The sequence below is a fragment of the Colobus angolensis genome, unplaced genomic scaffold, assembly GCF_000951035.1.
Source record: "Colobus angolensis palliatus isolate OR3802 unplaced genomic scaffold, Cang.pa_1.0 Scaffold135, whole genome shotgun sequence".
Classification (NCBI taxonomy): domain Eukaryota; kingdom Metazoa; phylum Chordata; class Mammalia; order Primates; family Cercopithecidae; genus Colobus; species Colobus angolensis.
In genome coordinates, this window is record NW_012114433.1 from 1,479,476 (window position 1) to 1,502,009 (window position 22,534).

A 22,534-nucleotide genomic window follows, 5' to 3' on the forward strand; every position below is an offset into this window, starting at 1 on the left:
AGGCTGGCACCCGGGTACCTGTGGGTGCTGAGGGGTGTGAGGGACGGCTGGCACCCGGGTACCTGTGAGCGTTGAGGGGCGTGAGGGACGGCTGGCACCTGGGGCTCCTCCTGTTTCGGGCCTTTCTGTCAGAGGGAAGGAGGCCAGCCCCCTCCAGTGAGCACTGAGCGTGCCAGCTGCCGTCTCTGTGGGGATGACATCGTTCCCACGCCGGGGAGGGACCACCCCAGGCCAGCCCCTACTCTTGTGGCCACATTGCCATGATTACGCCATCCACACCCTAAGGCCACCCCTGTTATGGCTGCAATGGCGCTAAAGCGCCAGCATCATAGGGACAGGGCCGTGGTTTAGCCTGGAAGAGGGGCCCTGGAGCCATCTGCGAGGGGGTCTGGGTGGTTCAGGGCGGCCGGCAGCCCCTGGTGGGTGTGGTCCCTGCAGGGTCTGGTGGGCCCTCGGCCGTGGTGATGGCTGCGCCCCCTCTGCGGGGTGGGGCTTGCGGGTAAGGACCGTTCTGCCCCCGTGCGTGTGAGGGGGATGGTGGCGACGGGGGTCCGGCATGGGCCTCACTGCTCCTGGGAAACCAAGGATGAAGAGGCCCGTTTGGGACCCACCTGGCCCTGGTAGAACACGTGATCTGGACAGAGCCTCTCAGAGGCTCCTGGCCGGGCTGGGAGTGACCAGCAGCCCGGCCAGCCTCGGCTCCTGCCCACACAGCCCCCTTGTCACTGGCCCCTCCTGCGCCTGCTCCAGCACCTTGGCCGCCAGTTCTCGGTGGGCCGGTCTGGATCTGCTGATGCTGGGACCTCGCCAGGCCGCTGGTTCCAGGGGAGACTGAGGGGTCGTCTGCCTGCTGTCTGCTTCTCACCGGCATTTCCAGCGAGGCCTAAAAGTGACACACAGCGGGTGTTTCCCTCCAGCCTCGGCTTTCCCCCAAATCCCGGCTCACACTGAGTGTCCTGATGGTGGCACCTCGGGCAGCCGCCACCCTCTGCCCTCCACCCTCCGCCCTGACAGCAGGCTCTGCCTGAGGGTGAGGATCTCTCTGTACACACTGTCTCCTCACCCCAGAGGGCCCGTTCTGCTCTCAGCGAGGCTGGAACCGGGAGTTCAGGAGTGCTGTGGGGGGCTGCTGGCTTTTCTTCTTGTCTCACCTCCTCGTGCCCACACAGCCTGTGCCCTCAGTCCTGGTCACCTCGGTACGTGGGCAGCCGGCATCAGGCTGGTTCTTACAGGTTTTCCACCAGGATGGTCTGGGGTGAGACAGGCAGTGTTCTTTCCCTTCTCTGGCCAGGGAGGGCAGAGAAGCACCTGGGTACAGCCGTTGAGGCCTTTTCGTGTGACCCATTGCCTTTCCAGGCATGAAGGTGAGGCTGGTCCTCCACCTGCGTGTTGCCCATCGAGGGGGACTGTGGTCCCTGAGGAGACCTGGAGTCCGGCTCCCTCTCCGTCCGAGGAGGACCTGAGCTGCGTGAGCAGCACTCTCCCTGGTCACTCTGCCTTGCTTTCCTCCTCTCTGTTTCTGGTCGCGCCTCCTTTCTTCCCTCCTGCCCTCTTCACCGTGGCCCGCAGGCCCCTCGCCCCGTGTGTTCCTCACACGAGTCACCCCGTCCTCGGCCTGCGTCCTCCACTGCTCATCGCAGCTACACTCTCCCGGAGGCAGCTGGGAAGGGCCCAGGGCCCTGAGAAGATGTCTTTGCAGCACGTCTCTGGCCCTCGGCTCCCACCTCCCTGGCACCCACCACTCCGCGGGGGCATGTGGACCTCTGTGGGATGTAGCCTGACCTCTGACCTGGGGTCAAATAACTCAGGTCTGTTTACCAAGTCACCAAAATAACCTGCCCGATAGCGTCTCACCCATCACACGGGAGACTGGGCTTGTGTGAATAATTAATAGGTCACTGGAATGTGAAACAAGAAGCCTTGGCCCATTCTGAAACAGCATTTTAGGTTTGCAGCTTGTAATATTGTCAGTCAGGAGAGGGGCCAACAGAGTGTGCAAAGAGGTGAGGGCAAGTGGTCTGGGATCCTGCCTCAGCCGTGCAGTGAGAGGGGCTGGCGGGTCAGGTGAGGACCCAGGGTCGGGAGGCCAGACTGGCCCCAGGGAGGGCTCCTGGCCGTACCCCAAGCTCAGGACGCAGGGTGGGGTGGGCCTGCTGGTGCCCACGGCGGCCTCGGTGGGCCTCTCCTCCCATCGTCTGGCTTGTGGGTCAACTTTGCCCCCGTAGATCCAGAACAGATATTTTTTCTGTCACGTAAGAAACTTGACAGCTGCAGACCAAGGAGTGGAGCCCCCCGCGAGGCAGCGCTTTTCCGCTTGTTAAAATGGGCATTGGGCCGGTGGTCCTGACTAATTCTCACTTTGTGTGGTGCCTTCCCCAGCTGGCAGGGGCTCGGGAAGTGTTCAGTACTGTGAGGAGTGGGTTCCTGAGAGCCTGTGAGCACCGTGGACAGATGACCACGCACACACTATTCCACGCAGGGCCTCATCCACGCTTTCTTAAGTGGTCTGCCGCACACGGGAGCTTCTGGTTCTCCATGTCCCCTGCCAGGCAGGGCTGTTAGACGGGAAAGCCCGGGAGGGTGGTTGCTGGGACACACTGTTACCTGATCAGAGCCCCGAGGTCCCACCAGGAGCTGTGCTATTGCAGAGCCTCCAACAGCAGCCGCTCTGGCCCCGCCCAGGGAGTCCCGCAGAGGCCCACGCGTGGGGAGGACACCATGGGGTGGAAACTAATGTGCAGATCTGACCACAAAACCGCACGCCACGGCACTGCTGCTGCCAAACGCCGGAGGCCTGCAGGAGGCACGTATTAATTTTTTATGGGTCTGCCTTGAAACCCAGACAACAGCCCTCTCCTCTTTCAGCAAAATTTCAGGGCACATGACCGTCCCTTCCCTGGACTGCCAAGCACATAAACGCACAGGGAATTTCCTAGTTCCACACACGCCGTTGCTCCCGCAGCGCACGCGGCCAGGAGAGCAGACGTGGTTGCCGCCGGGCTGTGTGTGTGTTCCCAGGAGCGAGAACTCTCAGAAGCGCGGTGCTGAAGCCTGAGCCACCCCGAGACACGGTGTCAGCTTTTATGATGAACCAGGATTCACCATTTATTTCTTCCCTAAAGCAAAGCCCACGGGCTGTGTCTCGAGCGATGGGGACAGACGCACGATGCTGCTGGGAGGGTGTTCACGGGGCAGATTCGCTGTGTCAGGAGAGCAACGTGGAGTGAGGTCGGCCCAGCCAGTCACTGCTTAGAGCAGTCATGACAATACTTGAGAAAATGAGTGGAATTTCGTGGAGATTTACTGGCACGGGGGAGGCGTGTGGCCTCTGGCAGGTCTGTGACACTGACTTCTAACTACCGTTCCACAGCGGCGCCACCTGGAAAAAGTGGCAAAAATGTGGCCTGGGTCTCCTGACAGGCCTGGCCGCTGGAGTAGGGGGTGTGCAGCTGAGACAGGAAATACGAGGCGCGTGAGCGTCCCCAAGCCCAGACCATCGGCCTCCACAACCTTCTGTTAGTAATTTCAGAGCTTTGGCTTCTTGGTGCTTTGGGGAAATTTAAGATGACACGTGGGCTGTGGCACGGCCGCTACTAGTGACCACTCCTAGTAGCACAGAAGGGCCTCCCAGGGGCTTTCCTAGGTAGAGAGGGGTCTGCACACTCACTGGAACACACTGTATCCCAGCCTCAGAAAAGCCACATTTGGTGCAGGTGGGACAGGAGGGGTGGACACATCACCTGGAGACCACATGAGCAGCGGCCACCTGGGGCGACCACCCGGTGGGGAGATGGCGCCCTGGCGGCTCTCGCGTGGGGCCTGGTCCTTCCTTGCTGCCTGAGCAATGGGCCCTGCTTCCCCGCAGACACCGTGGTGCCCCTGGGCCACACCCAGCAGGTGTCCAGTGACCGCGGGTGGTGTTGGCCACGGCAGGTCCCTGCCCGTTTCTCCAAGGACCTGGGGCTGTGACCCAGCTGAGTTCTCCTGGGAAGGAGCAGCTGCTGGCTGCGCTGCCCAGTGCTGAGGGTGGCAGCCATTTCTGAAGCCTCCCAGGTTTGTGCCCCGCTGTGTCTGACCAGCTCTGGAGTCCAGGGTCTCTGTGTCAGTGTCGGTTCTAAGAGGAATGAGACGTGGTTTCAGAGACACTCCTCTTCTCTGAGGAGCTGCTGGGTGGGACGGCTGCTTGCTTTCTTTGTGACGTTGGTGGCTGTTCCTTGCCCGGGTCCTGCCCAGGCCAGATGCGGGAGTGGCGGCTGGGAGCGCCCGTGGGTGTGTGCCCATCTGGGCCTGGCTCCTGTCCGTGGACCTGCCTCGAGCCATACCCCCATCCTTCAGGGAGGACACTGGGCATTGTCTGTGGACAGAGGTGCTTTGCTGGGGACAGCACAGACGGCCCCTGGGCCCTGCGGAGCCGAGACACACCATCGTCCACACGTGGAGCACATAGATTGGCCAGGTCTCACCCTGTGAGGCTCCCCGAGGCCATGTCCTCGGGAAATAGAAGGTTTCACCTGGAGATTGGGGAGCGCAGGGCTGTGGCGCTGCGGGGTGCGGGCCCCGGAGGAGGGGCAGGGGTGCTGCTGGATGGTGGCTCTTCCACCCCAGGATTCCTCGGGCCCTTCCTCCCTGTGTGTCTGGACTGAGTGTCACTGTAGCTGTCGGGCTCTGCAGGTGCACATGGCTGCTGGGCGGGCGGCGCTCCTGGGCCTCTCTCCCCCATGGTTTCGTTTTGGTGTGTTTGAGCCACTGACCAGCAGGCTTGGGGCCATTCTAGAGCTGGGAGGGCTTGTGGGGGAGGCAGGATGAACAGGGGCTGCTTGCCCGTCCTCAGGCCAGCCTGCCAGCTCCTCGACATGTCTCCCTGAGATCAGCCAGGGCACCCCGGCTGTGGGTGGGCTGTGCCCGGAGCCCATCAGGCCCTGCCGGGGTAGAGTCAGAGGAGGCTCTGAGCGGAAACCACCTCGCTTCTGACAAAGGACAAGCTCTCCTGCCGCTTGGTGTCGGGTGACGCGACTTTCAGTGGCACGGATGTCTCTAGAAGGTTGCCATTTCTCCCTGTGTGGCCGTGGGCCGTGGATTCTGTGTGCTCCTGGCCTGGGGTCACGGGGTCGCAGCATTTCCCACTTGCCTGTTTCAGGAGTTCCATTCTAGATGATTCTCCCTCCATAGAAGGTCGAGGCTTCTCAGCGTGGATTGACTAGATATAATTAAATCTAAATGTGGTGTTTCCGGGCAGAATCTTCTTCAGCCGAAGTGAGCGTGGCTGTCTCTTCTCCGGGCGCTTCCAGGTGCGTTGGTGCCCTGCACCCTCCACCTCAGTGCCCTGGTCCCGCGGCCCTGTCGGCACTCTGGTGAGTCTGGGGTTTGTGCCAAGCGCCATTGCCGCCAGGTCCAGGCAGGAAGCGCACTGCTGGGGCAGGGTGGTCCCTGCGAGGCACAGGTGGGGAGAACGGCCAGGAGTGCGGCAGGCCAAGGCGGCGGGGGCAGGGCACCAGCTCTCCACAGCAAGCACGGCCTCTGGGGCCGCCGTCCCAGAGAGACGTGGAGACCCGCATGCACGTGTGGAGACTGGCGCGTCCAAGGGACCCGCAGGCGTGGCTGGGCGGCCTTTCTCCTCCCCACCTCGTCCACCCTCGCCACAGCGTCAGTCCTGCTTAGCAACCTCGGCTGCCTTTGTGCAGGTGGCAGCGCACCTTGCCATTCACGGGCACCACGTCTCCAAGAAGAGGGGCTCCTGCTGTGTCCGTTCCGGGGGTGCCGCTCAACATCCTTCCAGCACTTCTGGGCTTCAGGTTTGAATGATCTTTCTCCAAAGTTAGTGGAAGGGGCTAGAAAAGTAGGGACCTGGGGAGAAAGCCCCAGGCACCTCGGAGAGCCGGGTCCAAGAAACAGGCCCTTGGAGCTCAGCACTGCTTCTCTGGAGTAGGGTATGATGTTGGTTCACAGACGTGCGGTGGCGGCCGCGGGTGGTGGTTGCAGCAGCGTGCGGTTGTGGGTGCCAGGTGCTCACGCTGGGCCCCTCCTGGGGAGCCTCTGCTCCGGTGGTCCGGGCCTTGCTGTAGCCTGCAGGTCGTCTGGTTGGCGTCAGGTGGAGGTCTGGGGCCCCAGCCCGAAGCTCAGCTCTGAGCATCAAGAAACCCAAGTTTTCTCCCCACTCCCACCCAGATCTCCCCACTCCCACCCAGACCTCCCCACTCCCACCCAGACCTCCCCACTCCCACCCAGACCTCCCCACTCCCACCCAGACCTCCCCACTCCCACCCAGCCCTCCCCACTCCCACCCAGACCTCCCCACTCCCACCCAGACAGCAGCGGCTGTTTGGAAGGGGACACAGCAGAGCTCCCCGTGTGGTGAGTGGGGCGCACTCAGCTAGAGCCTGGCAGTCCTGCAGCTCCGCCTGCCCCTTTTTGAAAACCAAAAACCCCAAGAGACTTTTTATGTTGACACAGCCCTTCCCGGTCAAGACCAAGCCTGTGGCTGAGTGCACTTTTTCCGTCGCGGCTGGAAGGTCCCTGTGCAGGGCCGTGAGTCCCTTTAGATTTGATTTATAGCCACAAATTCCGTTTTACCTGTGGATCTGAACACGATCTGTAAATCACTAGGAAAGCAACTGCATTCACGGGAAGGATTCTCAGCATCAAGGTGACACTCCGTGGTGTGAACTCAGTATTGTTGGCTCGTGCACCCGCGCACATGGGCACACACCTGCACGCACACAGTCATGCACACGCTTGCCTCGGGCCCGCGCGCACACAGCCCTGAGAGCTGGGAAGACGAATCGGTCACTCACAGATTCTGCAGCTAGATTCCTTCACCAGGCACGGTAGTGAGGGCAGCACCCACTACTCACTCGGGGCCTCTCGTGCAGGAACTGTACGGAGGCCTCGTCCTATTGCCCTGTCACGGGAAGGGGCCTGGAGCCGTCCCTCAGGGATGGGGAGGAGCTAGTTTCCCAGCCAGCGCCTGTGCGTTCACCAGTGTGAGAATCCACTCGGCGAAATTGCTGTGTAGCCTCTATTGTTCAGGCCTCAGCGTGCAGCAAGCCTGTGGGGTCAGGACTGCCCGGCCTCTGCCTCGGTTCCTGCCGGGCACGTGACACTTCCCTTGAATCCTCCTGCCAATGGTACCTGCGGGAGGGAAGGTACGATCGATCCTGGTCCTGTCCCCCCAGCCCTGGGCGGGTTTCCCGGCACTGCCAGGCACAAGGCCCCTTCCCCAGGCTGCCCACAGACCCCAGCCCCGAGGTGCTGGTCTGCCCACCCTCGCTGGGAAGGGCTGTGCCACATGGCGAAAGCTGCTGTGGGTCCTGGTACCTGGTGCCCCTGCCTGCCAGGGCTCATGATGCCAACAGTGCCAGGTTTGTGGGAACTGGGGGTCGGGAGGGCCCGACCCTGCTCCTGCAAGGCCGAGATCTATTCCCAGGAAGGTTGGGGGAGTGTTGGCTGTGGGGGTTCCTGGAGGCCTCTTTCATGCGCTCTGGGTCTGTCGGGGCAACTGTGGCCAGACAGATAGAAATAAAACCTGAAATGAGAAAAAAACTTTTTTCTAGAACTTCCCAGAGAGCAGTGAGCTGGTGCCAGTGGGTCAGAGGCTTGTCACGTGTGGGGTGTGTGCGCGCGTGTGCACGCTCTGTGGGGTGTGGTCACACTTCCCTGTGTGGCTGTGCGTGTGTGTGTGGACACATGCACACGTGTGTTCAGAGAATACCACGCTTTGCCCCGACTCCTGGCTCAGGCCTGAGTCTCCAGCCATGGTGTCCGCGTTCCTCCCCTGTTCCTTCCCTGTTCTGCACACTGGGAACCAGGACGAGAGGCGTGGGGGCCAGGCTGTGTGCTTCCCCCACCCACCCTGAGCCCACACTGCTCTGGAGGGAGAACCCGGCTTCCCCCACCCACCCCAAGCCCACGCCGCTCTGGAGGGAGACCCCAGGCCCCTCAGTCCCTTTCCTGCATCTGAAAGGGCCAGGGCAGGGCGTCCGGCAGGTGAAGCTCCCCTTAGAGCCAGGTCTGGGCGGGTTTACAGGGAAGCACTGCTCATGTACCACCGGGTAGATCACACCGGCGCTGCACACACCGGCGCTGCACACACAGGCGCCCCTGTGGCCACACATGCCTGCACACGCACACTTCTGGTTCACACGCCCACACTCACGCGGCTTCTGCACACCACGCAGCCAGCAGGTGAGGAAGTGGATGCAGCGTGGCTGTCTCTTGGCGGCTTCACCTGGGATGTCACTGTGGACCCCAGAGCCTGAAGTCCTGGCAAGCACAGAAATCACACTGGCAGCCGTGCAGCCCCCGCCTGTCCTGCTTTTGGCAGCTGAGGCCTGGCTGAGAAAAGTGGGGAATGAGAGGGAGGATGCAGGGGCCGCGTCCTGCTCCTCCACTGACCTTAGGTTTAGCGTGCTCCCTTCGACTACTGGCTCCATTTTTGATGTCTTTTACTTTTTGTTTGTATTTTTCCTGGTATCTTGAGTAAAGTCTCCGTGAAGCATCAGATTGGGGTTTTTTTACAAGTACCCTGTGCTGTTGCCTCATCTGCTTTGGCGTGCCGTGGGTCACGTGGGCCTGTGCCGTGGGTCATGCAGGCCTGTGCCGTGGCCGTGGGTCAGACGGGCGTGCCGTGGGTCACGTGGGCCTGTGCCGTGGGTCATGCAGGCCTGTGCCGTGGCCGTGGGTCACGCGGGCCTGTGCCGTGGGTCACGTGGGCCTGTGCCGTGGGTCACGTGGGCCTGTGCCGTGGGTCAGGTGGGCCTCGTTCCCGCAGGAACACCTGGCTCTGCAGCAGTGGCCGCCATGTCATCCTGGCCAGGCCCCTGCACTGAGGGTGGAGCCACGGGGTCTCTGATGCCTTCCTTCTCGTGCTTTGGTGGAGAATGTGGCTGGACGTCCTCCCATGAGGGACGTGTTCTCCAGCCAGGTTCCCTGGCCCCTGGCCCCGGGCCCAGCCCCGCGAGGCGCCCCTTGGGCTTCACCTGGAAGTGTCACCTCTGGCTGCTGTTGTGGGTGATGAGGGTTCCAGGGCTGCAAACAGGACCCTAGGTGCTGTCCACACAGCGTGGCAATCTCTTAAATTCACCCGGCGTTGGGGGAATTGGGGTTGAAACCGGTTTGTGAGTCAGATTTTCTGTCCCTGTGTGGACTTCCTTGGGGCAATTTGAAAAATGCAGGGTTTACTTGTAGGCCCTAAATGCGTAATTTCCCTTTAGGCTGACGGCTGCTCCCATGCCCTGCCTGGAGAGGGGCCTGGCTCCAGGTCGCGGCTGCTCCCGTGCCCTGCCTGGAGAGGGGCCTGGCTCCAGGTCGGGGCTGCTCCCGTGCCCTGCCTGGAGAGGGGCCTGGCTCCAGGTCGCCTTGGCTCCATTTCGGTGCCCCAGCTCAGACTGTGGGGCGGAGGGTGAGACATTCCTAGTCATGAGCTGCCTCTGTCCACCCCACACCTCCCTCCCCTGCCTGCACACAGCTGAGTTCTGCATTGAATACATTTGGCCTCAATCATCCTCTGCCCGTCATGTCACCGTGTAATGCTGAGGTCAGCACAGGAGCTAAACACACACATTTTAATGTGTAGGAAACTCAGTAACTCTTATACCTCAGCAGTAAAATAATACATTTTGTTTAGTTAAAGTTCAGGCAAAGGGAGGTCATTGTTGTGACAGGTCATTTTATAAATAGGATTCTGACAGGTTCTGTACTGTGCCAGAGGCAGAAAGCCCGTGCAGTGGGGCCCGTGACGTATTTAAATTACTTTTCTTAAAATGAACTTCATGATTTAAATAATAGACGTTTACCTCCCAGGTTAAACCTTAAATATTCCCATTTTCACTGAAATGGCATGTTTTTTAAAGGATACAGTCATACGCCAAATTCACAGCATTCCACACACCATCAGAGAACTGCCGCAGGGATCCTGGGGGAATTTTAAATTGTAGTTTAAGACCACGTGACCCTGGCCAGGCCCTCGGAGCTGCCCCGGCGCCCCTCCCCCACCCCCAGAGGTGGTTTTGGTCAGAGACTCATTTACATTTTTTTCTATGTAAATCAAATTTTTAGGTATTAAATCTCGGAAAATGGAATAGTCCGTGGCAGAATCTGCCTCTTAATCTCTGCTTCTCTTTTTACATTTCCCATCATAAAGATGCTAGAATCCTATAGAGAGTTAAGGTATCTCAGAAAGTTCATTAATTTGGCAAAAGGCTGGAGTCTGTCTTCCGAGGAACTGAGGGCTGGACAGGCAGGTCCCAGCGTCCCCCGTCCTGACTGTGGAGACACTTGTGTATTCATGCGGGAAGAGGGGGCTGCAGTGGAAAGGGAAAGGCTTGTTGTTCTGCGGAGTTACGTGGTCTTAGCTGTAATCACTTTGGAATGGGGTGCTGGTGGCCTTGGGTGCAGAGACTCCTGTGGGCATCTGCGCACATCGGGGCTGTGTCCTCGTCCCTGTCTGTGGCTTCCCCACCGTGTTCCCACGTGACGCCTTCATTCAGCCTCTGGCTTTGTACTTCAGACCCCAAACGCCCCTTCGATGTCTCAGCCGGGGCCTGGGTCCCAGCTCGGCCTCACGTGGCATCCCAGGCCCTGCCCATCCGTCCGGGCCTCACGGCCAGGCCCTCGGTGACAGCAGCCATCGCTTCACTGTGGCCTCCTCCCTGGGGGCTCTGAGTTCAGCTGCCAGTGAGATTGGTTTGTTCTTTACTGTGGTGACCGCACAGAGGCTGAGCCTGAGCTGGAGCCACGGAGCAGGGGCCGCCTCTTCGCCTGCCCAGGCCCCTGCAGGCCCATCTCCCCTCTGCCCACTGACGTCTGAGAATCCTCCGTCCCCTGCAGTCTGAGGGGCAGCCCCTGGCTCGGGCAGCCCAACCTTCTCCCCCGCCTTGCTGGCCCTGAGTGGGCGGCAGGCATCTGCGTGGTGGGGGCAGATACCGCATTTTCCTGTGGCTGGAACGTGCCTGCAGGAGCCCAGGCTTGGAGCCTTCACATGGTGGTAGTGCTGTAGTTGCCATCGGTGGTCAAAGATTTTGAAGTTAGTTTAGTGAGAAAATCGACTCCAAACGTGATCAGAGGGGTTGGCGCGTGCCAGGATGAGTGGTTCCCGGGGCTGGGTGTTGCCACGGGCCTGGTACAGATTCTGCTGATTAATCTCAGGGCTCTGAGGCTGGTGCCCATCAGGCCCCACTTGGGGGATGCAGAAGGGAAGGTGCTCCGAACGAGGGGCCCTGTGGGAGGCCCCACTGCGCGAAGGGTTTGACTCCTGCGGCCTCCCTCTAGGCCTGTGTGCTTGCTTTGAGAATCAGACGTTCGTGTTCCAAACCAAATTGGCCTCTTGCAAATAGAATCACACTATAGTGATTGTAAATGGGAGCGTTAAAGATAAAAACAAACATTTCTAAAAATGACTCACTGCCGAAGGCGGAACCACGTGTGGTGCAGAGAAGGAGGGTGAGAGGCAGCAGCACCGCACCCTGCATTTACTTCTCAGACGCCGATGAGCGACTCATCCCTCAGAACAGCTGGTCCTGAACACGTGTGTGCCCTGCCGAGAGGCGCACACCTTCCCAGAGGCGGGAGCGGGACCCGGCCACCCATGTCCTGGCAGTAGCACCGGGGCTGCTCCATTTGGCCAGAGTCTTATCCCAGTGATGTGGGTTTTGAGTCTCACACACACGGCACCGGCTGAGAAGCCGTGAGCAGCTCTGCAGGGTGACACGGACGAGAGCCACCTCCATCTATGCACGGTTGCCCTGGGCAGTGTCTGCCGCCAGCGTCTGCCTCTGCTCAGCTGCCAGGACGGTGTTGAGCACTCCCCTACTCCCCTGGCTCTGCAGGAGGAGAGGTGCAGGGAGCCATCAGGAAGGGTGCTGGGGCCCGAGGCCCGTCGTGCCGTGTGTGCACACACAGTGTGGCGTCCCTGGTCAGGAGTGGGAGCTGCACGCTGCCCAGTTCCAGGTTAATGGAACACTGGAAGATAGGTCATTTCCTGCAGGGCCTCCTCTGGATTTACTGGTGAAGCGAGCCTTGCCCGTGGCTCAGCGAGGGCTCCGCTTCCCTGCACACGCCCCCTGCCAGCTTCACCATGGCCTCGGCGTGGGCACACACAGTGAGCATGTGCGGATGCATACGTGTGCACATCCATGCCCACATGTGTGAGAGTGCAAGTATGTGTGAAGGTGTGTGCACACCTGTGTGTGTGTTTGGAAGTGGCCACAGGTGTGTTCAAAGCCTAACCCTCTGTGCCCAGGTTTATTAGGATAACAAGGCATTTTCTTTTCTTTTCTTTTTTTTTTTTTTTGAGGCGGAGTCTCGCTCTGTCGCCTGGACTGGAGTGCAGTGGCCAGATCTCAGCTCACTGCAAGCTCCGCCTCCTGGGTTTACGCCATTCTCCCGCCTCAGCCTCCCGAGTAGCTGGGACTACAGGCGCTGCCACCACGCCCGGCTAGTTTTTGTATTTTTAGTAGAGACGGGGTTTCACCGTGTTAGCCAGGATGGTCTCGATCTCCTGACCTCGTGATCCGCCCGTCTCGGCCTCCCAAAGTGCTGGGATTACAGGCTTGAGCCACCGCGCCCGGCCTAACAAAGACACCAGTATGATATGGCAGAAAAATACAAAGGGGGTAGGACAGGGGGACGCAGGCCTCAAACCCACCGCGGCTTTTCTCGGCGTTCCGGTGACTCCCAGGGGCCCGGGCTCTGGGTGCTGAGTGGGCGTTTCCTCTTCTCTCGCCAGCTCCACGGCTACTTGGAGAGTGAGCCGCTGATGCTGCAGCTTTTCATCGGGACGGCAGACGACCGCCTGCTGCGCCCGCACGCCTTCTACCAGGTGCACCGTATCACGGGAAAGACCGTGTCCACCACCAGCCACGAGGCCATCCTCTCCAACACCAAAGTCCTGGAGATCCCGCTCCTGCCGGAGAACAGCATGCGAGCCATGTAAGCGCGGGGACCTTCGACCTTTGACCTCTGGCGGGGGCGGTGGGCGGGGTGTGGCTTCCTCCCGGCCCCCTGCACTTCCAAGCTCTGTGGCCAGGACACTCTTGGTTTAACAGCCAGTAAGTAAACCTCACTCTTGCTTTTGACAGTGGATTTGCTTCTCTCTAGGGTTTCAGTCCTGTGTATGTTGCCACTTAAAATAATGTCTCAGAGACGCAGCTATAAATACCTGCATTTAGCACCTAAACAGGACCCCTGTTTCTTTCTGAATACAGCAGTTTTGTAATGAGAAGGATGGTTAACACGTGAGCATCAAAAAATTAAAGCAGTCAGCATATCCGGATCGCGGTAAACTTTAGGAGGTTCGAACAACACGGATAGGCCTGCACTGACGTTCTGAGTCTAATTTGGCACTGTAATTTGTTTAAAAGTGAATTTTTTAGTAAGCCGAGGACAAAACATAACTTCCAAATAAGGCCTTACTCGCTGAATCCTAGCTTGTGCTGGGCACGCTGGCCCTGACCTGTGAAGGCAGCCGGGAAAGAGGACTGCTGGTTCCTGAGACATTCCCGTGGTACCGTGGTGGGAGCAGATGACACACACGTCTATGGGTGAATGAGCGCAGGGTGAGCTGGGATGGCTGGAACGTGCAGACCAGCAGGATAGAGCCGGGCCGGAGGTCAGGGGCAGCTTCCTACCAGGGTGACCCGCAGGCCGGGAGCCTGTGTGATGGCGAAGCTGTCGGGGGGTGCCCCATCCAGGTGGAGCCCGGGGTGGGTGCAGAGGTCCTGGGGCTGCGGGAGTGGGGAGGAGCCCCACACGGGGAGGGACAGCATGTAGGAGATGGCAGCAGGGGCCACGTCAGGCATTTTAATAAGTGACTCAAAGCCTGTAAGTCAAAAACAAAGGGAACGCTTTCTCTCCACCTTGGCTTTTCAAGTGTTGGGGGGAATGTGTGCACCTGGGAACTCATTCTGAATCCCTGGGTTTGCCTGGAGAGCTGTAATCCAAGTTTCCTGCAGACAGGGCACAGTCAGGTGGTTTTCGAGAACAAACCTTGTGTTCCACAGTCGCGGTAAATGTCCTGGCTTCGCTGGCAGCTGTGTTCACCCCACCATGATGTGGCGCAGCAAGGCTGGCCGGGAGAGGCCCACAGCCAGGACCGCACGCCAGCCTGGTGCTCGCTGCCGACTCAAGGGTGGTCAGGGTGTCTGTGTTTATTCTCATTCTCTTAACTTAAAAATACTGCTTTTTAGTGCATTGAGAATGTACACATGGAATGTTTTACTGGAGTCTAATTTTGAATGAAATTGTTAAGTTAAAAGAGATTATATGAAACCATAGAAGAAATGGGTTTCACACACAAAAAATGAAGGCTTTTAAATATAGTGGAAAAATAGCATCTTCTGATAAATTGAGCTTTTTGGGAACTACTACAAGATAAGAGAGAGCAGCAGGTGCCTCTGGCCCCTCCCTTGGGCTGCTCTCTGCCGCTCTGGTGACATCCCCGTGTACGTGGCCAGTGTGGGTGCCAGAGGCAGCCAGGACCCGGGACAGCTCTGACTGGACCCACTTAGTCAGGGCTGGAGGCTGGAGGGAAAGTGGGAAGGGGAAGGTGGAAGTCGCTTTTCTTGGGGCTGCCTCCGCTCGCCCCCTCTCGCGTGTGCCGGCGTCGGATTCTCTTCTGCGCTAGGCAAGGGCCTCACGTTGGCAGCTTCAAGGTCTTGTTTTCCTCGGGGGAGGGACAGTGGCCAGCTCCCTGGCATGAGCTCGCGGGGCTGGGGGAGGGCCAGAGGGTCTGGGGGACCGGGCCTTTCTGCTCCCATGTCAGCTAGTGAAAGAAAAGCTGTGGGCTTTTGTTTCGGGCAGCATTGACTGTGCTGGAATCCTGAAGCTCAGAAACTCCGACATTGAACTTCGGAAAGGAGAGACGGACATCGGGAGGAAGAACACACGGGTCCGGCTGGTGTTCCGTGTTCACGTCCCGCAGCCCAGCGGCCGCACGCTGTCCCTGCAGGTGGCCTCCAACCCCATCGAGTGTTGTAAGTGGACACGCGCGCTGCCGGGGAAGGAAGCCGCTGGCGCCCCACGTGCTGTCGCTGCCTCTCCCTCTCTCGGCTTTTCGTTTGTGCAGACTTGGTACTGAACTGTTCCGCCAAACCCACCACAGTGTGTGGTCATGTGGGGTCTGGGTGGATCGCGGCTGAGTTACTGCCTGTGGCCCTCCCGGGGGCCCCGGCTCTGGCTCCTCTGATGCCCGAGCATGGCCAGGGAACGCGGTGCGGGCCGGGGCTTCCAACCACGCTGTGCTGACCTCTGCGTATTTGTGCTGTGACTGTGATTTGCGTGAAACTGGCTGAGTCTTAGGAGGATATTTCGATGCCTCCTTCAGCATGAGGTGGAGACCATGAGGATTCGTGTGCATGGCTTCTCCCCTAGGAGTAATGGCGTCTGCAGGACTCAGCCCGCAGGCCGTGGCGGTGCTTGCCCTGGGTGGGTGGGCTCACGCGTGACCTGCTGGGTGCCACGCGTGTGCCCTGGGCCGCCCACCCAGGACAGGCCCTTACCGGCCCTCTCCCTCTGACGCAGCCCAGCGCTCGGCCCAGGAGCTGCCCCTGGTGGAGAAGCAGAGCACGGACAGCTACCCGGTCATGGGCGGGAAGAAGATGGTCCTGTCCGGCCACAACTTCCTGCAGGACTCCAAGGTCATTTTCGTGGAGAAAGCGCCAGGTATGCTCTTCACCAGGGGTCATCTGCGGCCTGGGCTTCAGCGCTGGTGGGAACCGGCTCCCAGTCGGTGGAGCAGGACCCACCTGTGCGTGGTCACCGGGACAGGGCTTACAGGGTGTAGCACAGAGCAGAGGCTCTGCGTGGCCCGTGTCTGCATCCAGCTGTGAGTTCTTGTGTGAGCTGACAGCTGTGCTGCTGAAGGGAGGAGGGAGATGCTGATTGCCGGGGCCGACACACACACATCACCGCTGACACTGAGGGAGCCCGTGGGCTGGGGACGTGTGGAGGAGGGCGAAGGTGTTTGCTGGCTTTGCTGGGGTCCTCCGTCTGCAGGAAGTGGGCGCTTTGGGAGTTAGTTAGCAGGAGGGAGCTCCCCTCTGCGGCCTTCCCCTCCTGCCAGCATTCCTGGGGTCGGAGGCAGGATGGTGTGGGTGCCACAGATGGCAGGGGCTGGGGCAGTCTTTAATGCTACAGCCATGGTGTGTTAAGGCCCTTGTGCCCCGAGGCCCAGGTCACCCCTGCCTCCAGGTGTTGTGCTGGCCCAGCCTGGAAGCTCTGGGGCTGACCTCGGAACGGCCGCGGGGCGTCTTCTGAATGGTGTTCCTCCTGGGGCCGTCACGCCTGTGGTTCTGTGCTGCCCACAGGAGACGCTGTCCTGCAGGGATTGGGCTCACAAAGTGGCTCCCGGCCCAGGTCAGTTCTGTGCAGACACCGGGCCCCAGCGCTCTCATCCCAGAGCAGGGCCTGGCTGGCTCCGAGAAGAGCCTGTGAACAATGTGGGCTGCACTGACAGGAGACTGGCGTTGCAGGGAGAGTGAGCGCCAGTGTGGCTGGGCGCAGGGACCCTAGCCCAGCCCTCAAGGGGGTTCAGGCAGAGTTGGCCTGGCTCTCCACAAAGCCTGCCATGAGCTCTCTGGTTTTGGGGCTTCCTGGTGCCTTGCTGGGCCTCTGCCCATGGTGGGCCAGGTGAGGGGCACACCCCTACAAGACCTGTTTTATGATTTTTTTTTCTTTTTAACATTTACCAATTGGAATTTTTTTGCACTTACTCCGATCCCTGGAAACCGCGGAGGCATTCAGCCTTGATAATGGGGTCTTGATTTGTACAGTTTGCCGGAAACTTAAGTGCTTCAATCAAAATAGGCTTTAGAGGTCTTTCACGTCTAACGTGGCTTTCTGTAGAATCAGGGCATAATTGGAAAACACGTTTTAAATTATAGAGAAAACCCAACTAAGAGCAGTGGCCAGGAGGGCATTTGCATCCCCCGAGCCTTCTCAGGAGGAGGCTAATTTTGAAATAATTTGCCCTTCAGAGCTGTCAGTGTGTGTCCATGCGTTGGCAGAGAAACACGTTGCTCCCAGTGTAGGGAGGCGCTTGGGCCAAGACTGGCCAGAACCGTGGCTCCCAGGTTCTGCTTCTCAAAGCCCAGGCTGAGCAGCCTATTGTGGTTTCTTCTGCCCAGAGAGGCCTGGGCCCCTTGGCAGAGCCCCCCGCCCCCCGCCACGAACGCAGTCAGCAGAGGTGCCCCAGCTCCTGCCCTAGCCGAGTTACTGCACTAGCCGAATCGGTGCCACAGTGCCGTGGGGAAGGGCAGCCACCAGCCTCCGAGGGCCGGGAGCCAAGGGCATGCGGGACCAGCCCTGGTCTCATGCGGCCGCCCCCACGGGCAGCCCCTCCCTTCACCATCGCTGTGAGCTGTGGGGTCAGCAGGCCGGAGGTGCTGCCTGTTCTGCCCTTAAGCTCGGCTGCCGCGGCCACACTTCTGGGCAATGCCAGTTTGTCTGCTCTTGTCCTCCTCTTGTCCCATGAGGTCAGGGCGGGTCTCTGACCCTCCCCCAGCACCAGCCGGTGTCTGGTATACAGCAGGCGAACCATAAATGAATAGGTGCTGTGCTCGAGAGCACGTGAAGCTGTGAATACTGCGGGGATGAAGCCAGACCACGTTTATGATTTTATTCTTTATAGTTAAATAAGAAAATTTGCATATTCATACACACACAAGCATATCGCATGTTTTCAAAAGCGGAGAACAAACATCCACATAATTTTCTTCCTCCACTTTCGGCTTCTCAGGCGAGAGCCGTCACTTACGACACGTGCTAACCTGTGGTAAGAGCTTGGAGCCGCAAAAGGCCCCACATCCTCATCCTGGCGACAAGTTCCTAGTTGTTTTTGGAGAAACCACGAAACTGAATATAAATTAAAAACACAATTGCCCTCTCGTCTTCCAATGGGATCGTCTGGTCTGTTTAAAGTTCTGTTTTCGACGGCTCTCGCAGATGGAAGCATGGCCGGGCGTGAGCTCGGGAGGTTCGTGTCGAGGAAATCCGTCAGTCGGGCAGATGAAGTGGCTTCTCCAGGAAGGGCCGCGGTGTCTCTCGGCTGTCCTCGTTCTGAGGGTGCGGATGGTTGTAGCTGTTGTGAATGTAGGACACAGGCCGGGGTCGGCTCCACCCTGTCCTTCTCTGGGGTACGTGGGAAGCTCATTGTCCAGGCCGGCTCAGCCTCTGTGTCTCGGCCAGGCCCCCTTCGGCTGCCGTGGGTTCACAGCACCTCTGAACTTTGGGAAGTGTTGGATGGAGCGGCTGCTCAGCCCTGGAAGGCTGGGAGAAGCTGGTGTTGGGCCCTCCTGAGGAAGGGCTGCGCTGCGGGGAACCGGCGGGCACGAGCATGGCTCGCCGTAGTGTGGGTGCTGGGTCCCTCCGGGATGCTCCAGCTCCAGCAGGTGGGAGTGCTGCGGGTGTTCGGGTCTCAACCTGCACTCCACGGAGCTTCCTCCCAGGTCTCTCAGGGCGGCACAAAAGGCCGGGGGCAGAATCAGCCTTTCTCTGAGGACTTAGTTTACTGCTTCCTCGGAAAACAACATTTTCTAATGATGAAAGCCTGTGCGGAATGTTCGTCCGGGAGGCAGGTTGGCTGTGGGGCGCCGAGGGCCGAGTGTCAGCTCCGAAGCCCCTGGTAGCCTTACGGGGGCCCTTCAGTTTCCAAGGCTGCAGGGGTTCAGCTGCAGGAAGTGGGAACCACACCCCTCTCCTCTCCCACCCGAACCTGCGCCCCTCCCTTCTCCCACCCGCACCTGCACCCCTCCCCTCTCCCACCCGCACCCCTCCCCTCTCCCACCCACACCTCTCTCCTCCCCACCTTCACACCCGCACCCCTCCCCTCCTCTTTCCCACGTGCACCCCTCCTCTCCTGTTAAAGATCACCGTTTCTCTCTTCCGATGTGTGATGTAAGGCACTTCTCTGCACACGCGTGAACGTTGAAGCGGCTGAGGGACACACATAATGAAACATAAATGAAACGTCCGAAAAACCCCTGCGTGAAACGTGAGCTCAGGCTGTGTCTGGAGTTTGGCTGAGATGAGACAGAAGGCACAAGTTTCTGAGATTTGGACACGTCAAATATGAGCCAGTTCTTAATGCTGGAGCTGAACAACCTCCTTTTATTGAGTCACACGTCTGTTCTGGTGCCGTTTTTTAAAAACATCAGTGAAGCCTGTTTTGGGGTCATCACCGTGCAGAAGCCGTGCTACAACTCCAGGGGCTAAAACCCGCTCCGTTTGCTGGCGATCGCGCAGCGGGCGGGGCTCAGCAGGCAGGGCCATGCAGGTTGCGTCCGTGGTCGTTTCTGTGGCCGCCGTGACTGGCAGGCCAGCTGGGGCCTGGACTGCCAGCATCTCCAGGTCATCAGGGCGGGGCCCCTCTGTGGAGGCAGCCTGGGGCCCCTGGGAAGCAGAGACAGGTTGTGCCAGAGCTCCGAGGCCCAGGCCTGAACCCAGTGCTGTGCCAGCCACCACACCGGGGACCCTGCCCAGGTTCACAGGGAGACACACAGAAACGCGAGAGTCCGGGGGGCCCGCGTGGTGGGAGCGAGTAGCCAGAGTCCCACAGCTGCCCGGGCCCCTCCCAGAGGCCCCTCCCAGAGGCCCCAGTCCAGCACATCTAGAGCCCTCCCCTGAGAAACCCCAGACAGCCAGGTTTGCCCCAAACCCCCAAACCCAACATGGTGGGACCCCAGCTCGCCCCCACCTCACAGCCGCCCCATCCTCTGGCCCTGGACGTTACCACATGGAGAAAACAGGCCTGTGGGCAGGCACTGGCCACACTGCAGGAGACGCAGGCCAGGTTTCCAGATTTCTCCACACAGCGGCAGGCGGAAGTTCTGCCTCCCACCTCGCTGGAAGGGTCAGGACTCCAAATCTGGGCCAAATGTATGTTGTTATTTTTATTTTTTTTATTTATTTATTTTTGAGACGAAGTCTGGCTTTGTCGCCCAGGCTGGAATGCAGTGGCCGGATCTCAGCTCACTGCAAGCTCCGCCTCCCAGGTTTACGCCATTCTCCTGCCTCCGCCTCCCAAGTAGCTGGGACTACAGGCGCCCGCCTCGTCGCCCGGCTAGTTTTTTGTATTGTTTAGTAGAGATAGGGTTTCACCGTGTTAGCCAGGATGGTCTCGATCTCCTGACCTTGTGATCCGCCCGTCTCGGCCTCCCAAAGTGCTGGGATTACAGGCTTGAGCCACTGTGCCCGGCCTATGTTGTTATTTTTTAAATAAAGGGACCAAAGGTCCGGACCTTTCCGAGGCTGCCCTGCCTTGGGACCATCACCAGCATGGTTCCCGGGTCTTCCACGAGCTCTGACAGGCACCTGGCCATTGTTTTCAGAGGCTTCACCCAGTAGCCACAGAGCTCAGCTGGCAGCTGGCAGGACTCTTGCAAGGACACAGAGCTGTCACTGAACCACCGTGGCCTTGGCAGCTGCTGGTCCTACGACAGGACACACACATTCACCACGGCGAGTGGGGGGTGCACGTCCCCAGACAGGCCATGCCGTGTCATCCAGGTGCAGGAAGCGCCAGGCAAGGACCCTCCTGTCTGCCCAGGGAGCCGGGTCAGAGGAGTCCCCAGGCCTGAAGCCACTCCCTCCGGGCTCACCTTCAGGTCCCTTCAAGGCTGGGGGAGGTTCACCCACCCCGGGGTGTCGCGGAAGCCTTGAGGCCCCTGCAGGCCCCGATTTCCCCCGAGGGGCATCAGTGTCCGCTGGCCACCCTGCCTGCCCCACCCCTGCTCCTCAGTTTCCTGGGGTCTGGTTCTTTCTTGCAGGCGGGGAGGAGGTGAGGGCCAGGGCCCCCGTACGGCAGACCTAGTGGCACTGCCCCTTTAGGCCTTGCTGTCCCTCCTCTGTCCGTCGTGGAAGGTCTCGGCCTGGGGCAGAGGAGCAGGCCGAGGAGGGAGGTGGAGTCCAGGCGGGTCTGTGGCCTGTTTTAGTTGTGCGGGATGTAGGCTGAGGGAGATGGACCGGGGGATGGCTGCCCCCATGGCATCTCCGTGGCATGTCCTCTGACGGTGCTGGATGAGCAAGGAGTCCCCAGCTCCAGGGTCCGCGGCGTGGGCAGTCTCCCTGTACAGAGCAGCTCAGCTGTCGCCTCCTGAAGATGGTGGATGCCAGCCCCAAAGGCAGCATTGTAATGACAGGCTCTTCAGAGGAGTCCGGTCCGACAGTTTAAAGGCCAAATGCAGATCTTCCAGATTTGTGTTTTCAGGGAGGAGATGACCCTGCTGGGTGCCTGTGGGTGTGGACAGACGTCACTGTCACTGCTGGCTCCAAGAGCAGAGCTGGGGCCGCTTCATCACCACACGGCATCTTTGGGAGGAGGGCAGGTGGCCGGGCTGACCCCTGGGCTTCTCTGTGTGGTCCCAGAGACCACACAGGGAAGGCAAGGAGGGCAGCACCCGGGGAAGAGACATCTGCCCGTCTCTTCTTCATGCCCTGAGGACGGCTCAGTGGCCTGAGATGGCCCAGGACCCCTTGGATTGAGTGATGACCCACAGTTCTCGTCAAGCCACATTCTGAATAGTGTTGGGGGGACTCTCAGACTCCCCCTGCCTGGGCCCCGCTGGTGTAGGGAGGCCACGCATCGTGTCAGTTCCCACTGCAGGAGGAGAGGCCCGGCTTCGGGCTGCCCTCCCTCCGCTTCCTCCTCAGGCCTTTTGGGATCACACATGACAATATCACCCGTGATCATGTTGCCTAATTTCTTTTATCTATCAGCTTTATCGAGATGTGAGCTATACACCATTTAATTCATCCAAAGTGTGTAATTTAGCGGGTTTTGGTAGCTTCACAGAATTACGCAGCCACCACCAATTTCAGAACATTTTCTTGTCCCAGAAAGAAACCTTTGCCCATGAGCGGCCACCCCTGCTCTCCCTTCCCCACCCCTGCTCTCCCTTCCCCACCCCCAGCCCCGAGCACCCCAGAGCCCTCTCACCGTGGCCTTGCCTGGTCTGGCTGCTCCCTGCTGGGGAGCCCCAACCTGCCGGCCATGGTTCCTGGCAGCTTCCATGGAGGGTGGCATCCTCCGTCTTCCCTTGTTGGCGCGGGCCAGGGCATGGGGTCCTCGGGTCCCCTCGGTGGTGTGGTTCGGGACGTGGGTCTTTCTGTGGCTGAGGGCCATGTGGCTGCCACACCCATCTGCCGATGGTGCCAGGCCATGTCCACCCTGTGGAGATGAGCGTGGAAAAGCCACCGTGAACCTCAGTGCGTGAGTCCCGTGTGGACGCCTGCCTGTCGCCTGAGCGCGTGCCTCGGCGTGAAAGGGCTGCGGGTCACAGGGCGGCTCCGTGTGAGGCCGACGTGCAGTGCGGCTGGGTGGCCGTTTCCTCTCCAGAATCTCCTCTGGGGGCCAGGCTGGGACAGACGCCTGAGGGAGAGTCCCGGATGGATGACAGATGCCCTGGGGACGCTTGCTTCTGGGCGTGGGGACGCCGCAGGGCACACGGCACGAGGACGCCACAGGGAGCAGGGCAGGAGGACGCCGTGGGGAGCAGGGCAGGAGGACGCCACGGGGAGCAGGGCAGGAGGACGCCGTGGGGAGCAG

General features: G+C 59.9%; 1 protein-coding gene across 1 annotated transcript in view; it reads left to right on the plus strand.

Moving 5' to 3' along the window:
• The window catches only part of NFATC1 (nuclear factor of activated T-cells, cytoplasmic, calcineurin-dependent 1), a 119,923-nt gene that overhangs the window by 32,471 nt on the left and 64,918 nt on the right, over nucleotides 1-22,534 (plus strand). Inside the window, exons 4-6 of the mRNA XM_011934393.1 lie at nucleotides 12,722-12,924; nucleotides 14,794-14,966; nucleotides 15,514-15,654. Of these exons, the coding sequence (XP_011789783.1) occupies nucleotides 12,722-12,924; nucleotides 14,794-14,966; nucleotides 15,514-15,654 (517 nt within the window). The remainder of the gene's footprint in view (nucleotides 1-12,721; nucleotides 12,925-14,793; nucleotides 14,967-15,513; nucleotides 15,655-22,534) is intronic.